The 16,601-nt window shown below is 36.4% G+C and overlaps 2 protein-coding genes, 1 non-coding gene and 1 pseudogene across 4 annotated transcripts; 3 read left to right on the top strand and 1 right to left on the bottom strand.

Moving 5' to 3' along the window:
- Positions 1-381: 381 nt before the first annotated feature.
- LOC125210221 (DEAD-box ATP-dependent RNA helicase 15) lies at positions 382-4,811 on the top strand. Of its 2 annotated transcripts, XM_089068534.1 has the most exons (12): positions 382-537; positions 657-794; positions 1,206-1,306; positions 1,699-1,871; positions 1,978-2,209; positions 2,292-2,410; positions 2,950-3,006; positions 3,084-3,268; positions 3,501-3,645; positions 3,761-3,844; positions 3,922-3,985; positions 4,480-4,811. In XM_089068534.1, exons 2-12 carry the CDS (start codon positions 679-681, stop codon positions 4,488-4,490), a joined length of 1,287 nt encoding a protein of 428 aa, XP_088924660.1. In that variant the 5' UTR covers positions 382-537; positions 657-678; the 3' UTR covers positions 4,491-4,811. The 2 variants fall into 2 exon arrangements, with proteins under 2 accessions (XP_088924660.1, XP_088924661.1); XM_089068535.1 differs by lacking the exon at positions 382-537 and having other exon boundaries at positions 757-794; positions 1,596-1,871.
- Positions 4,812-6,444: 1,633 nt separating this feature from the next.
- Positions 6,445-8,570, top strand: LOC125210220 (putative L-type lectin-domain containing receptor kinase S.5). Its single transcript, XM_089066756.1, has 3 exons — positions 6,445-6,836; positions 6,909-7,621; positions 7,718-8,570. Exons 1-3 carry the CDS (start codon positions 6,445-6,447, stop codon positions 8,554-8,556), a joined length of 1,944 nt encoding a protein of 647 aa, XP_088922882.1. The 3' UTR covers positions 8,557-8,570.
- Positions 8,571-8,641: 71 nt separating this feature from the next.
- Positions 8,642-8,713, bottom strand: TRNAG-UCC (transfer RNA glycine (anticodon UCC)). Its single transcript has one exon. It is a non-coding gene; the product is annotated as a tRNA-Gly (tRNA).
- Positions 8,714-10,730: 2,017 nt separating this feature from the next.
- On the top strand, positions 10,731-12,130 carry LOC125215575 (putative sugar phosphate/phosphate translocator At2g25520 pseudogene; annotated as a pseudogene).
- Positions 12,131-16,601: the final 4,471 nt, after the last annotated feature.

Here is a 16,601-nt window from a genome sequence, read left to right as displayed (position 1 = left end):
CAGAAACTCGAGCGAGAAACTTGACCTAATCCAACGATCGCGTATTATATTTGAAACTAGTGCAACCTTGAGCAGGATGTCAAGGTGTCTATCCTGAACTTTGCTAGCTCCCATAAAATGATCCCAAAACTATATAAATCTCAGAAAAACTGAACCAATTAGTGAGGAAAAACATAGTTTTCATTTTTTCACAACTAGGGGTAGATGATAAACTCACTTCTTGTCGGATAAAACATACCAACAATTGATAAAATAATATAATTTGTTGCTATATCGTGGCTGTTATTAGGCTGGAAAAGCGTTTGTGGCTGTGCTGACTGGGCAGCGTGGTTGTTCCGCTTTATAGTAGACACTCTAAATTGCAAGGGCAGTTCGGTCAAAACCAATTCTTCCCTCATCGCCAAACCCTATCTTTCAATCCCTCTCCAAATATCTCATTTGGCTTCCGCATATTTTAACATTTTTCTCTGCAGAAATCGTAATTCTAACCGTAACATCTCTCAACTCAACCGCGCATCCCTGATTCGGTTCATCCAGGTTTATACAGACCCTAATTTTTCAGCATATGTCTCTTCAAGTGTGTGTTTCGAGCTATGTATGGATATATTTGCTGAATGAAGTGGCGAAAGATTTAATTTTTGTTCGTCGATCTGTAGGTTCAAGCAGCACCAGCAAAAAATGGGCGAGACGAAGGAGATCGAAGCCTACGAGGAGGAGCTTCTCGACTACGAGGAAGAGGAGGAGAAAGCACCTGATTCCGTCGGTGCTAAGGTCAACGGCGAGTCCGTGAAGAAGTGAGTTACATGATTCTGAAGAGATTTTATCATTCATTCTCTGTTGCTCAGTAATTGTGGCCTCAGTCCCATTTTTTTGCTCGTTTGAGTTATTTTGTGTTCTTTTCTCTCTCTATAATTCGCGTATATTATATGTTTGTTAAACTGTTCAGCCGTTTGAGGCCTTTGTTTGGAGTAAGATTTATGACAGAGAGAGGATGTTGATTAGCCTAGCCTATTTAAACACATAGCTACTTTTTAGTTATTGTGCTCGAATTTGGGTATTTTTGCAAATCAATTTTGCTAATCACGAGATGGGAGGACTTCCTTCTAGGAATCTAGGATGTGGTTACACTACTAAACATGCTCTATCAATTGGGACTATATATCTATGCAGATGTTAACTTGCATTATTTTCTGTTCTGTGTACAGGGGATATGTGGGGATCCACAGTTCAGGATTCAGGGACTTCCTCTTGAAGCCAGAGCTTTTACGTGCTATTGTCGACTCGGGATTTGAGCACCCGTCAGAAGGCAAGATGCATTTTTTTGCGTTTGGGAAAATATGTGGTCAATCTCACTTTTTTTCAAGATGTTCTGACCGGAAATGAGAGTTAATATTCTATAGTTTGTAGTATTAGTATTGGAAATGTTAAAAGTTAAAACATTGACGACCTTATAAATGAAGGCATTTTTCTCACCCTTTTCTGTAAATCTCTTAGTCTTGTTTATTATACATGCATCTTAGGCTTGTGTATACCTGCCTGCCTCTTTATGTATTGAAAAGAGACTTACAATTGTTTGGGGATGATATATGTTTCAGGTATATCATTATTATCACTCTACCTCGGAGAAGTTGCATGGTAAAAACTTTTTTAATTGAAATTGAGGCTTCCTTGGATCAAATTTCTTTGGTTCTTCGCCAGTTCAACATGAGTGTATTCCTCAAGCTATTCTTGGAATGGATGTCATCTGCCAAGCCAAATCTGGTATGGGGAAAACTGCTGTGTTTGTGCTTTCAACATTACAGCAGATCGAACCAATTGCAGGCCAAGTTGCTGCGCTTGTCCTGTGTCATACAAGGGAATTAGCTTACCAGGCATGTTCCTCTAGATCACAGTGGATTATATACTATAGTACTTTGTTATTTTGTGGATTGTTTGGCGGCCCATTTTCCTTACGCAAACCTTTTCTTTGGCTTGCAGATTTGTCATGAGTTTGAAAGATTCAGTACATACTTACCAGATATCAAAGTAGCTGTTTTCTATGGCGGTGTCAACATAAAAATACACAAAGATCTTCTGAAAAATGAATGTCCTCACATTGTTGTTGGAACTCCTGGAAGAATACTTGCTCTGTCTAGGGATAAGGAACTTTCTCTGAAAAACGTGAGGCATTTCATACTGGATGAGTGCGACAAGATGCTCGAGTCTCTTGGTAAGCCTTTGTCATGACAGCCACCTTATTTCTTCCTGACCTCTGAAAGGAAATTCTCTTAACCTCTTTAACTCGAGACCAGATATGCGGAGGGATGTGCAGGAGATCTTCAAGATGACCCCTCATGACAAGCAAGTTATGATGTTTTCAGCTACTCTCAGCAAGGAGATTCGACCTATTTGCAAGAAATTCATGCAAGATGTAATGTCCTGTGACCAGTCCTTGAATTTTAGACATCTACCATGTTACCTCTTTCCAAGAAATTCTGCTGTGGGCACTATGAATGCAGTGTCTGATGTGCTGTATGCTTAAGCATGTCGTGCTAATCTATCCACTGACACAAGTGACGGTTCGTTTCAAAGATTTAATAGGTTGGCATAAAAGGTGGCGAGTTCCATAGACACTGTTCTCACTGCTGCTACTGTTTTACCTGTCATTTGGGATTCATCCCTTTTTGCTTCTTTTTTCATCTTCTTCTTATAGATCCCCTTTACAGGGGGATATTAAAGGGAATGGGGGTTTAGAGTGAAATTCATGTTACATAGCTCATGAATTACATAATAGTTGTTTGAATAGTCTTCGTGACATTCAGTTGTGAAGTATCAGCAAGGAAATGAGTCTGATGGCCGGCCCAGAACCTGAAATCAGACCTTTTTTATCGTCCTTCATTTCATACTGGATACCATAGCTTCTGTTGGATCCTACCTAATATGCTTTACGGTGACATTTCTTCGTTTCAGCCAATGGAAATATATGTAGACGATGAAGCCAAGTTGACCCTTCATGGTCTTGTACAGGTTGAATTCAATTTTCCTAGAGCTGTATGTGGACTTCTAAATTATTATTTTGCTTACTTGGTGGTTCTTCATGGCAGCACTACATCAAATTGAGTGAGCTGGAGAAAAATCGGAAGTTGAATGATCTGCTCGATGCCTTAGATTTCAATCAAGTGGTCATATTTGTCAAAAGTGTCACCCGGGCTGCGGAGCTGAATAAATTGCTTGTGGAGTGTAACTTCCCATCTATATGCATTCACTCTGGCATGTCCCAGGAAGAAAGGTGTGTGCTCTCTATTGCCAGAGTGCTTTCTTTTCATTTGCCTTCACTTTCGGTTTGATGCATAGATTTTGTTTTAGATGCTTTATTGTACTCTTTAGATTTTATCTTGTCTATTATGAGGGATTGTACTGTGTTAAAAGATACTATTGAAAAGACATTAACAACTAAGATGCACATGTCAAGTTTATGTTCTTTGGAGCAAAAGATAATGTTTTGACATTTGAGAGTGCAGATTAACTCGGTACAAGAGTTTCAAAGAAGGCCATAAAAGGATTTTGGTAGCTACAGATTTAGTTGGTAGAGGAATCGACATAGAGCGAGTTAACATTGTGATCAACTACGATATGCCGGATTCTGCAGACACTTATCTACACAGGGTACACTAATTTCTTTCATCCTTTTGTTTTGTTTGTCCCTTCATAGTCAATTTATTGTCTATTGATTTTAAATCATTAATGTCGGTTTCCCCTTTTTTTGCTTTTTATATTTTAGGTTGGCAGAGCAGGAAGGTTTGGCACCAAAGGGCTCGCTATAACATTTGTTTCATCTGCATCTGATTCGGATGTTCTCAATCAAGTTAGTATTTTGATGCCTAACTATTTAGAAAGTATTTTTTTTGGCTGCCAACATTCCAATCTTACTGTGTGTTGCAGGTTCAGGAGAGGTTTGAAGTTGATATCAAGGAGCTTCCTGAGCAAATCGATACATCGACATACAGTAAGTTTTGGCCACTGTCTTCTTCTCCAGCTGCCCCTGTGTCCCTTATTGAAACTAAAGCATTTTCGAATTTGAGGGGCTTCTCAGCAAGCAGCCAGCCTTTTACTTCACTTGCCAGCTTGCTTTATTTTATGTAGACTGTTTGCGTTGGGTGATTAGATAGATTATAGATAGATAAAATTAATAGTATAGGCTAATCTACCTTTTACTTCAACAGCATGTCTAATTTTAAACTTGTTTGATCAGCTAATCTTTCAAATGCTCAACCATATGTTTCTTAAGTAGTGCAAGGCAAATTTGCTATGTTCTCAAAGCTGCCGATTATCGGTTCTATTTGTTATCGTCTTTCCCCCCTCCTCCCCAAACAACCTTTTAACTTTATGGGTGCTAATTGATTTGTATGGACTTGAATTGTGCATTCTCTGCTCTCTGGCCGTTCCAAGACTGAGTACTGTATGTTCTGTAACTGACACAAATGTTTTTCTCTTATGCAGTGCCGTCCTAAGGAGAGCCCACGCTCAATAATCCATATACCTGCTACGGTAGATATGAGCCAGTGGATGTGATCTTCTAGTTTCTCAATTCCCCCGAACTATCTAAGATCGTTAATTAGAGTAGTCGAGAGTGTGCTATGCATTGCTGGACCCATCCAGCTTCCTCGCAGGCTTGTTGCCTTGCCGAGAGAGAAATTATATAAGCTTTATCTGTGAAATCGTTTTGAACGACCAAAATATGTACTTAAATTTAGTCAGGTAGACCGTTATCCTGTGTATTTTACAGCTGAGTTCTACATCTTAATCCCACAGATACATGTTATTGGTGATCAGTCTTTTTTTGCTTTAGTGGCTAATTTGTGTTATTCTACCTTCTTTCTTGTATTATGTAACACCCAAATCCACCGAATGAGTGGTGATATCATCCACCGAATGAGTGGTGATATCACGATTGTTCAAACAAAAACAATTTCCCTCAACTCAAATCAATTCCCCATATAATTTCATCAACTTGAAAAAATAATTATGAAAACATGACAATGAGTACATGTTATGATCATATATCTTACAACAATTTTAAGAATGCATGAAATTTTTAGATTTCTAAACTCAATATTTGATCAATTTTGGGTCATATAAATAGACTAGGATCCGATGGTTTCTTCTTCCCAACAAAGCATTTGTGCCTTAATTTAGTGCTCCCTCCGTTTCTTCATAGTTGAGGCGAAATTCTTCGGTACGGAGTTTTAGAAATGAATGTTGGGTGTGTTAAATAAATAGATAAAAAAGTAAGAGAGAGGAAAAGGTAGAGAGAATAAAATATAAAGTGAATAAAGTAGAGAGAATAAAGTAAGAGAGAGTAAAGTAAGAGAGAGGAAAAAGTTACCATATAAGAAAACGACTTAACTATGAATAAACTTCCCGAAATGGTAAAATGACTCAATTATGAAGAAACAGAGGGAGTACCATATTCGTGATATGTTGCTCGATTAACTGGAAAACGGCCTTAACCTTGGAATTAAGGAGCCTACTTGCCGGTGTGTGAGATATGGAGGCCGATTCTCCTTCCTTTCGAATATGGTGATGGAAAGAATATATATTGGGCATCAGTTCATTATTTGATTATGTCATTAGGAAGAAAGACAAGTGTCTAGTTATATGTTACTACACATGGTTATATATTTTTCTCTAGATTATTCCATATTTATTGACGTGTGATTCAATTTGTTTTCATAATAGTACTAGGATATTATCCACCTTCTAGACTATTCATTCTATTTGAAGAATAAGTTGAAAACTAAACAATTCCTTAACTCCACTAAAACTAATCGACACTTTTATGGAGTATACAAGAAGTATGTATTAAATTCAAGCAATTTAGGAGTTCTGTTTCTAATTAATTACATCATCTAAAATCATTTTAGTTCTCTTTGCAAAATATTTTATACACTAATACAAACTCTTAATACTAAAGGCTTCATATATTTATATTTAAAATAAAGCTCAATCTCCATTAACAATGATCAGTTTTAATTCAAAATATTTATCTATATATCACAATCCAGATATTTCCTTATTGAAATAATAAATTTCATCTAAGCATATATTGGGTGTTACATATTATGCTCGAAACATTTAAACTTTTATATGTGGGAATTTGATAAGAATTTACAGCGACGGCTATTTTATATCATGTGCTTTGATTGCAATTTTGTTAACTTGAGAGGGTAACTATGGATCTCAAGATTTGATTGTGTCCAAATTTAGTGAATTCCTATTCTTGTTTTCATGTGTGGAAAACATAAGCAAACGAGATTCAAGAATCTTACATAGTAACAAGAGTTTGACTACACTAATCCTACTTATAGGTAGACGACGCCATTACCTTCCACTAATAAGATGATAATTAGGTTCTGCCTTCTATTTATCAACACAATCTTGTCACAAATTAACTCATAATTAACAATGGTGTTAATTCCACTTCTCGTTTTGCTAATCCATCTACTTTCTTGTATCTTAGTGGGATCCCAAAACTTCACCTTCCCATCGTTTGATTCGTCAAGTTGTGAAAACAGAAGCAACTTGATATGTTTGGGATCAGTAACTTGTGCCAATGGAAGCCTAACCATCACCCCGGACGAGGCGCAAGAGACGAGCCTTGTGGGACGGGTTCTATTCCGTTACCCTATTCTTGCATGGCCGTCGTCCTTCTCCACCACCTTCACCATCAGAATCACGTCGGGTTCAAATGTATCCGGTGATGGGATGGCGTTCATCATCGCACAAGATGACAAGCCATCGCCACCGGATAGCTACGGCTCCTACATAGGCCTCATGGATCCTTCAACAGAAGGTTAGTTAATTAGTTAGGCCATTTTTTGTTCTCTTCTCTCACAAAATGTTTACTACTACTACCTTTTTTTGGCAAGTTCAGGGTTTTTACGACAACTAGCTGTGGAGTTCGACACCTACAAGAACCCTCGAGACATAGACAAGAACCACATCGCCATCGACACCACTGATGTCGAGCATCCGGTGGCTGTAAGAAGCCTAAATGATGTAGGGATTGATCTTAAAAGTGGGAGAAACATTAGAATCAAGATCGAATACGATGGCCTCAAAAAAATGCTTCAAGTACACGTGGCGTATGCAAACGAACCTATGGTGAGCTTCTTGAAGCATAAGATCGCCATGGAAGACACCGTTCCACAGCAAGCCTACGTGGGCTTCACCGGCTCAACCGGCCATATATCCGAAACTCACCAGATTCTTGATTGGAATTTCACTTTGTATGCATTGCCAGAGGACTCCCTGAATCAGGGAATTGGTGGTAACAAGCCTACAACAGTATTGCACATTCTAATCCCAACTCTTGTGGTGCTAGCACTTGCTGCTATCCTGATCTTGGCTGCTGCTAGGAGGAGACGTAAGGCGAGGCGCGAGGGGTGGAGAGACATTGAAAACTTGGCCAAGAATGCAGCCAATGTTCCTAAGTTCTTCACATACAAGCAGCTGGAAAAGGCTACACGCGGCTTTAGCAAAGAAAATCTGCTTGGAATAGGCGGATTCGGAAGTGTTTACAAAGGCGTTTTGCCTGATTCTACCATTGCTGTCAAAAAAATCAATGCAACTTCAAGCCAAGGTAGTTGTTCTCCTGAATTTGTTATGTTACTATTTATAGTGGTTATTGATTGTCATCGATCGTGAAGATCCGTTGTTTCGTCTGCTACTGTTGCAGGTGAGAAGGAGTACTTAGCGGAGATTTGCACGATAGGGCGTTTGAGGCATAAGAATCTGGTGCAGCTACTAGGGTGGTGCCATGACCGGAAACAGCTACTACTCGTGTACGAATACATGCCAAACGGGAGCCTGGACCGTTACATAGGCAAAGAGTTTCTAAATTGGGAAAGTAGGTTCAAGATTCTATCAGGGCTTGCCTCTGTTTTGTTGTACCTTCACGAGGAGTGTGACAATCTTGTAGTCCATAGAGATGTGAAGCCGAACAATGTGATGCTTGATTCCAACTACAATGCTCATCTAGGTGACTTTGGCCTAGCAAGGTTGCTCGGAGACGATGCTTTTGTGACGACCATGGTTGCTGGAACGATAGGCTATTTGGCACCCGAGGTCAGCTACACTGGCCGGGCCACCCCTGAGTCGGACGTCTACAGCTTCGGGATGGTGGTGCTTGAGGTGGTGTGCGGGAGGAGGTCGAGGGGTGTGATGGAGGAGTTTAGTTTGGTGGATTCTGTGTGGAGTTTGCACGAGAAGGGCGCGTTGATCTCGTGCGTGGATCAGGCATTGAGGGGCCGGTGTGACGAGGAGCAAGTGAGGAGGAGTTTGGTTGTGGGGTTGGCTTGTTTGAACCCTAATCAAATGGAGAGGCCTAAGATGAGGAAAGTAGTGCAAGTTTTTCTCAATGGTGACGAGCCGTTGATGGAGGTGCCCTTGGCAAGGCCGACTGAGGTTTGCTTGTCGTTGCCGTCTTCCTCGGCCGAGCTCGGGTGCTTTAGGGTTTCCGGTGGAGGGTCGCCCGACGAGATCACTATACAGTATGATGGATGCTATACCAAGTGAATTATTTGACTACATTGTGAAGAATACTAAAAGTTTGATTTGTAAATCATGAAATTAAGGCAAAAAACTTTGCTAATCATAATTATGCGTTTGCCGGGAGTCGAACCCGGGTCTATTGCTTGGAAGGCAATTATCCTAACCGTTGGACTACAAACGCTTGGATGTTATATTTAATTGTATTTTTATAAATGCCTAGAAGACATTGTATGTTGAAATAGAGTAATTTGATAAATTGAGCCAATTGTATATGGCTAATTTAATGTGATTAGCCTTTTTTTATATGGTTTGGAATTTATATAGCTGTCCTAAACCATTTATTTTAATGGACATCAAACTTTTTTCACTTTTTACTTATTCTTTGACACACAATGAAGAAATGAATAAAAGTAGACTTTGATGTTTTCAAAGTAAATTCATTACAAGTTAGACAAATTCCATTTGGACTTAATCTTTGAGCGGGCAAATGGGGGAAGAGGATAAGAGGTCAAATTTTATTAATTAGCATCCACCAAAGTGGTAGTGACAGGGAGTTTTAATATACTATTCCAATCCTTAAATGTATTGGAAAGAATTAATAACTTAATTAAGACATTACGTGCATCTATGCCTAACATTTGATGGTTAATTGATCACATGAGATGAGATAGATTGATAAAAATAATATGAAATGTTATTTTGATAGAGCAATTTCAACTTATTTGATAATAAACCTAATTCCCAGAACAAGCTATTTGTTTCTTTCTCCCCTTGCAAATTATTGTCTGAAGTAGTGTCCAAAGAAAGTGAAATCAATTTAAAAATATAGTGATTAGTCATGGACAATAATGGTTCTACAACCTTTTTTATTTTCATTTAATAAAGTTTTAAAATAAGTGGTCAAAGTAGTTAAAAAGAAACTGACAACCATTTTAATTTTATATGGCCTATTTCAACCACCCCTTTTCTGTCCCTCTCTCAATTGGTTAATTTCCTAATGCCAGCTACTGGAAAACCTACTTTATTTATTTTTTATAGTAGATAAAATGAATCTATAGTTCTAATAACCATATAAGCAATAATAAAAATCATCTTTCAACTCTTTTCAACGATTCTATTTGTCTCCCTATGCATGCATGATTTTTCAAGTCAAATTAACGAGCTCAATTTCATATTATTTCCATAATCTTTCAAAAATTGTGGGCCTTGGTAATCCTTCTTCAATAATCTTATACTGTACTTAAAATCATATTCGACGACTTTAACAATAAAAAGAAGAATATATGTAAAATGTATAAGTGACGATGAAGCCCAATTTAATTAGTTTAAGAGTTAATAGTAAAACATATAAACACAACAATTACGATTTACGAGATTGGTGTATTTTGGTAAATAAAAATGTAGAATAAAATGGTGTTGGAAATGAAAATAATAAGTGCATGATGGCTGGCAAACCTTAACATCTGCAGAAATTCATACTACACTACACATTACGCAACTGCAAACTCTCTTAAATTGCTTTTTTGTCTTCAATTCACTTCATATGTGCCAAGCCATGTGAATCCTATTTTTTAATTGATTTTTGTTGTCATCAACCATGTGAATCCTTCCCATGAAAATCCTACTTCCTCATCTCCTTTTACTACTTTTTTATTAACAACAATTGCATTCTACTAGTATATAAAACTATCTACAAAAATAAGATCAATGGAAAATAGAGAAAACAACGATTTCATTAATTTTATGGGATGTGATTCTACTGAAATTTCAATAGGCCCACACCTTTACCATACCCACATCTAGATCATATTTATTCTTATTTTATTTCAAAAAAGAGACTGCATATTCTGTTCACGTCTTAATAATTGTCAAAAATTAATTAATGTAACATTATTATGAAAAAAAAAGTCCTTTAACGGTTGACGATAAAATTTAGTAATTGTCAACGGAAATCCCATCCCAACTCACCAAAACCCAATTTTCAATCCAAATTTCCTTTGTCCCTTTTAATTTATTAAAACCCTTTATTTAATAGATTTGGAAAAACCAATTTACACAGCTATAAACCATATTCTCCATAAAAATAAAACAAAATTTTGTTTGATATAGTATAAAATATAGATATAGATCTCTCTCCTAATGAAATCCCAAATATACCCCTGAAAACTCTTCTAAAAATCCCTAATTTGAACCCAATTTGAAAAACCCATTCGAATCTGAGCTGACCTACTCTCACACTCTCTCTCTAGAAATTTATCCCCCAAATCTCGACCACCACCGCCGCCGCCGCCGGAAGCAATGGGGAAAGGCGGTGCGCTCTCCGACGGCGTGGTGAAGAAGATCATGCTCTCCTACATGTATGTGGCGATCTGGATCTTCCTCTCCTTTACCGTCATCGTCTACAACAAGTACATCCTGGATCGGAAGTTGTACAATTGGCCCTTCCCCATCTCCCTCACCATGATCCACATGGCCTTCTGCTCCTCCCTCGCCTTCGCCGCCGTCCGCGTCTTCCGCTTAGTCGAGCCCGCCGCCCTCTCCCGCCGCGTCTACCTCTCCTCCGTCGTCCCAATCGGCGCCCTCTACTCCCTCTCCCTCTGGCTCTCCAATTCCGCCTACATCTACCTCTCCGTCTCCTTCATCCAGATGCTCAAAGCGCTAATGCCCGTCGCCGTCTACTCCATCGGAATCCTCCTCAAAAAGGACGCCTACAAGTCCACCACCATGTCCAACATGCTCGCCATCTCCGTCGGCGTCGCAATCGCCGCCTACGGCGAGGCGAAGTACGATTCCTGGGGAGTGTTCCTCCAATTAGGCGCCGTTGTGTTCGAGGCGACGCGGCTGGTGATGATCCAAATCCTCCTCACCTCCAAAGGAATCAATCTCAACCCAATCACGTCTCTCTACTACGTCGCCCCCAGCTGCTTCCTCTTCCTCTCGATCCCGTGGCTAATCGTCGAATTCCCCTTGCTGAGGCAGCAAACCGCCGCGTTCCACTTCGATTTCCTCATCTTCGGCACCAATTGCCTCTGCGCCTTCGCGCTGAATCTCGCCGTGTTCCTCCTCGTCGGGAAGACCTCCGCATTGACCATGAATGTCGCCGGAGTCGTCAAGGATTGGCTGCTGATCGCATTCTCGTGGTCGGTGATTAAGGATACCGTGACGCCGGTGAATCTGATCGGCTATGGATTGGCGTTTATCGGCGTCGCCTACTACAATCACTCGAAATTGCAGGCGCTGAAGGCGAAGGAGGCGCAGAAGAAGCCGGCGGCGGCGGATGAGGAAGCGGCGAAGCTGATAACGGAGAGAGAAGGAGATGGGAATGGGAAGAAGGGAGATTCGCAGGCTTGAATTGGGGATTTTATGTAAATTAGGTTTACTGATTAGCAGAGGCTTTGTTGCAATAAATGTGATGAGGAAGAAATTTGGGGATTCAAGGCATGATCCAATCTGGTAAATTTTGCTTGAATTTCCCTTATTTTTCTTTCTTTTCTACACCCACATTTATATGTAACATTTACTGGCACAAAAATTTCCCCCCTGATTTCATGTAATTTTCACCATTTTGTTTCATATTCCCAAATTTGTTCTATTTCTATTTGCAGTTTGCTAGTTCGATTATTGAATTAAGTAACTGAGTAATTGTTTCCGTTTTGTGGGTGGCATTGCTTTGAAACTTATTTTGGGTATTCGTAATTTTAGGCATGGAATTTTGGGCTGGGATCAGATTTATAAATGTGTTCGTGTATGCGTTGATATAAAATTATTTATAAATCTAATTTACTCTCTCAAAATGAAATCAACTTTAAAATTGGCCTTAAATATCACAATATTTACTTTTCGTTTGTAATTTCCTATATAGACTCGAATAAGATATTTTCAGCAACAACTTATGTATATATGCAATTATAAAATGTTTATGATATTTTATACTCCCTTCGTTCTATAGTAATAGAGTCATTTTGTCATTTTGGTACGTTTTATAGTAATATAGTCATTTATCTTTTTAGTAAAAGTCAACACATTTTTGCACACATACTTTACTCCCTTACTTTTCTCTCTCTTCGTCTCTCTACCTTTTTCATTTTTCACTTTATTCTCCCTTCACTTAACTCACCTAACACATTTTTTTTTAATCTCCGTACCGAAAAGAAACACCTCTATTACTATGGAACGGAGGGAGTATCACTTTTTAGGTGCACGACAAGTAGAATAAAAAGTCACATATAATGCTATGTTGATTTAGTTATGACAAGTAGGATATAAAAGTCATGTACGTTAGTCGAATATGGTAATTAACCTATTGCGAGAAATAACAAACATAATGTATAGTTTGTGATAGTTTAGACCAATTTTAAAATTTATAAAATAATACTAGAATCGGCCAAATTTATGATTTAAGGGACCGGTGAATCCTTGTAAATAATTATTAAAAATTACAGTACATTAGTACTCCTTCTTCCGCCATTATATATCAGTAATTTTCTTTTTTGTCCGTCGATCAATACTTGTTATTCACTTTACACTACTTTTTATAATAGATCTCATATTACACTAATTTTATCTATTTATATTTTATTATAGAACTATATAGTACTCACTCCGTTCCACAGTAATAGAGACATTTCATTTTTTGCATTCGTTTTGAGAAAATGATATTAAATAGTTAAAGTGGAGAGAGAGAAAATAATGTAGAGAAGAGTCTTATCTACAATATTTTCTCTCTTACTTTATATTTTCTCCATTTTAACTATTTATAATTATTTTTTTAAAATAAGTGTACAAAATAAAATGCATCTATTACTGTGAAACGAAAAAAGTAGGACATATGTTCTATTAACTTTATTTCTATTATTTTTTTATCTCTCTTAAAACTTAAATCAGGTCAACTTGTAATAATTAATATCTGAGGAAAGGAATAACTTTATCTATCAAAATATATGACTAATACTAGTATATACTCAATCATATTAGTTTACATTAAAAAGATAGTATATATATTAAGAACTAAATAATCAATTAAACACTTATTTAAACCTGTATGTATATATATATTTTTCTGATTACAGATACAATCAAGTCTTTTGAGCTCACAGATTTCTCCTTATTCTTGCTAAACAGACTTAGTTAACATTTAATCGCATCTTATATACGAATCTTACTCTCTTAGATCGACACTTTTCGATCCCTACAGGTTAGAATTTTAATTGCTATAAGCACGTGGATCGTGGTATTTATTTCCTTAACTGTATCGTAATTAATCCATATCCCTATAACAAGTCAACTATCCCGCGAAATTATGCTTACAATTAAACCAAATTGTATCTTCAATAATACTCTCTGTCTCCGATTAAGAGTTACTCTTGCATTTCTACACTCGTTTTGTAAAAATAATAATAAATAGTTAAAGTGGAAAAATGGTAAAATAAGAGAGAGAATAATGTAAAGAAGACTCTTCTCTACCTTATTCTCTATCTTATTTTACTATTTATCGACTTTAACTATTTATTATTATTTTTACAAAACGAGTGCAGAAATACAAGTGTGACTCTTAATAGGGGACGGAGGGAGTATACCATACAATTAGTAGCAATGTATCGAAGAGAGAATAAAGTAAGAGAGAGTAAAGTAGATTTGGAAATATGTGTTGACTTTTACTAAAAAGAGAAATGACTATTACTATGGAACGTACTAAAATGACAAAATGACTTTATTACTGTAGAACAGAGAGGAAGTAGTATCTAACAGAAATTGAGTCGAATTTGCATCCAATTTTGGTGATTTTATTAAGGAATTCGTCAAATGATGCATGGGCATTGTCGACCATAATAAGAGAAAAAATTGATGCAAACAGTAAACTTGACAAAAAATATTTGGTAGAATAAAACTCGACAATTTTGATTTATTAAGAAGTGCAAATTTTTACCAAAAAAAAAGAAGCGAAGAAGGACTATTGTCACGCCCCTAAAAAAGTGTCATCATTACTCAACTAAAATTGTCCTTGCTACATCAAAACACTCATCGTGATATGGCCGATAAAGTGGATACATTAATCGAATAAATTTTGATCAAAGATCATGAAGAATTGGCCGCAAATTTTGTACTTGCGTGAAGGCTTCTCTCTTTTTCCACGCTATTTTATTGGAGTATTACTCATGCTGTCACATAAATAGATGCCACTTTGATAATAATAATAAGAGATTTCAAGAGATATTTTGTGTGTCAAGTGGGGAAGAAAATATAATTTATATATTAATATGAGTCGGGAACTTTTACAAAAGATAAAATGTGATATTTTTTGTGAAACAAATTAAAAAGAAAGTGTGAGCATATCAGATATAAGCAAAAGTATCAAATTCATAAGAAAATATAGCAATAGTACATTATTTTTAAGCACTTATTTATGTAAAAAACTTCGAATTATATTTTTTCATTTTGGTTTGACCCAATTATAAGGACATATATTTTCCAGAGAGAAATAAAGAAAATGTGGAGAAATGATTTATCACGACAAGAGTTCTAATACAAAATTGGTTAAGTAAGAGAGAGATGAAATAAGAAAAAGTGATCAAAGTATGAACCCACATCATAAGAGAGAATAACTTGCAAAAAATGAAAGATGACTATTTTTATGGGACGACCCCAAATATAAAATAAAGACTATTTTTATAGGACGAATTGAATACTAGTATTTTTGTACAGCTTAACCCGCCAGTAATTTTAGCCATAACCTCTAATTTTGGCGGACTAATCGAATCAGCCCATTGAATTCGGGCTGAACTGCATCTCTAGTTTCGCTTTACATGTTGCTTTCAAAATCACAATATAGAGAATTAAAAGAAATATAAAATAATTTCACGACTACAAGTAGAAGGTGTATTATTTCATTTATACTAAATATCGACAAAAACTTAATAATATAATCCAAATATTGAATTCAAAATTACCATGAAATGAATTTGAAATTTTGAATGGAGAGTAAAATCTACATAATAAGTGCTTATCTTAAACTATCTTAATCCAAATAATTAAATTTAATATGTCAAATATATCTCTTAAATTTGGACGCTTCAATTATGTTTAATTTTCAGAAAAGGTGCTTAGAAGCATAGAATCTCCAGATTCAAATGCAATTACGAGTGGTATATAGCAGTGAACTTACATATGGCGAATTTGGATTTAAACGTGAATACGGTATGTCGGTAATATAAGTTTTGATGAAATATTAAAATGTAATTTGAATCAATTAAGGAAACAATAATATCAAGAATTATTAAAATTTTTAATTTTATTTTTGAACTCAGAATTCGAGCTTTTTGACAAATTAAAAGTGAAATGGCGAAGCTGTTTTGACTTTTGACCTAGATTATAATAGCAGAGAGCCAATTATTATATCGACTATTGTATATCAAACATTATTTTGTCTTTTTTTTTTATGTAATCACATCCCAAATTTCACTTGCAGTACAAAATTAAGGACTTACCAAAATATATTACGTACGTAAAATTATTATGAAAAAATTACAAAAATCAACATAATTAGACTTGACTAAAAAAAGGAAACAAATCAACAATATTAGATGCTGTGACTCTTTAATAAATATACTAGGATATTCTGACAGATAAATATATGACATATTTGTAGAGAAACAATAGACTATGTATTAATCATATTTTTAAAACATTTATCTTCTACTTATTCAAATTCACATTTACTACTTGTTATCAATTATCATCATAACATAGGCTATTGATAGCGGACAAATTAGATTTATATAATAATAATAATAATAATAATAATAATATTAATATTAATATTAAGATTAAGGTTTCTTACCCCTCTTTGAGGAGGTTGATCAGTGGGGGGATCGCGGGGGCTGTCTCTGGGACGGTTGTCGCGCCGTTGGAGACAATCAGGACTCATTTGATGGTTGGAAGCAGTGGGAATTCTAGTATTCCAAAATGTTATGCATATTGAGGGGTGGAAATGGCTCTTTAGGGGCAATCTTGTCAATGTGATTAGCATTGCACATAGCAAAGCCATTGAGGTATAAGGTTGGAATGGAAGG

The sequence above is a fragment of the Salvia hispanica genome, chromosome 3, assembly GCF_029641045.1.
Source record: "Salvia hispanica isolate PSC_SH4W2 chromosome 3, Shi_PSC_v1, whole genome shotgun sequence".
Lineage (NCBI taxonomy): Eukaryota > Viridiplantae > Streptophyta > Magnoliopsida > Lamiales > Lamiaceae > Salvia > Salvia hispanica.
Note: the sequence above shows the minus strand (reverse complement) of the source record. Positions and strands in the feature narration are given on the sequence as shown.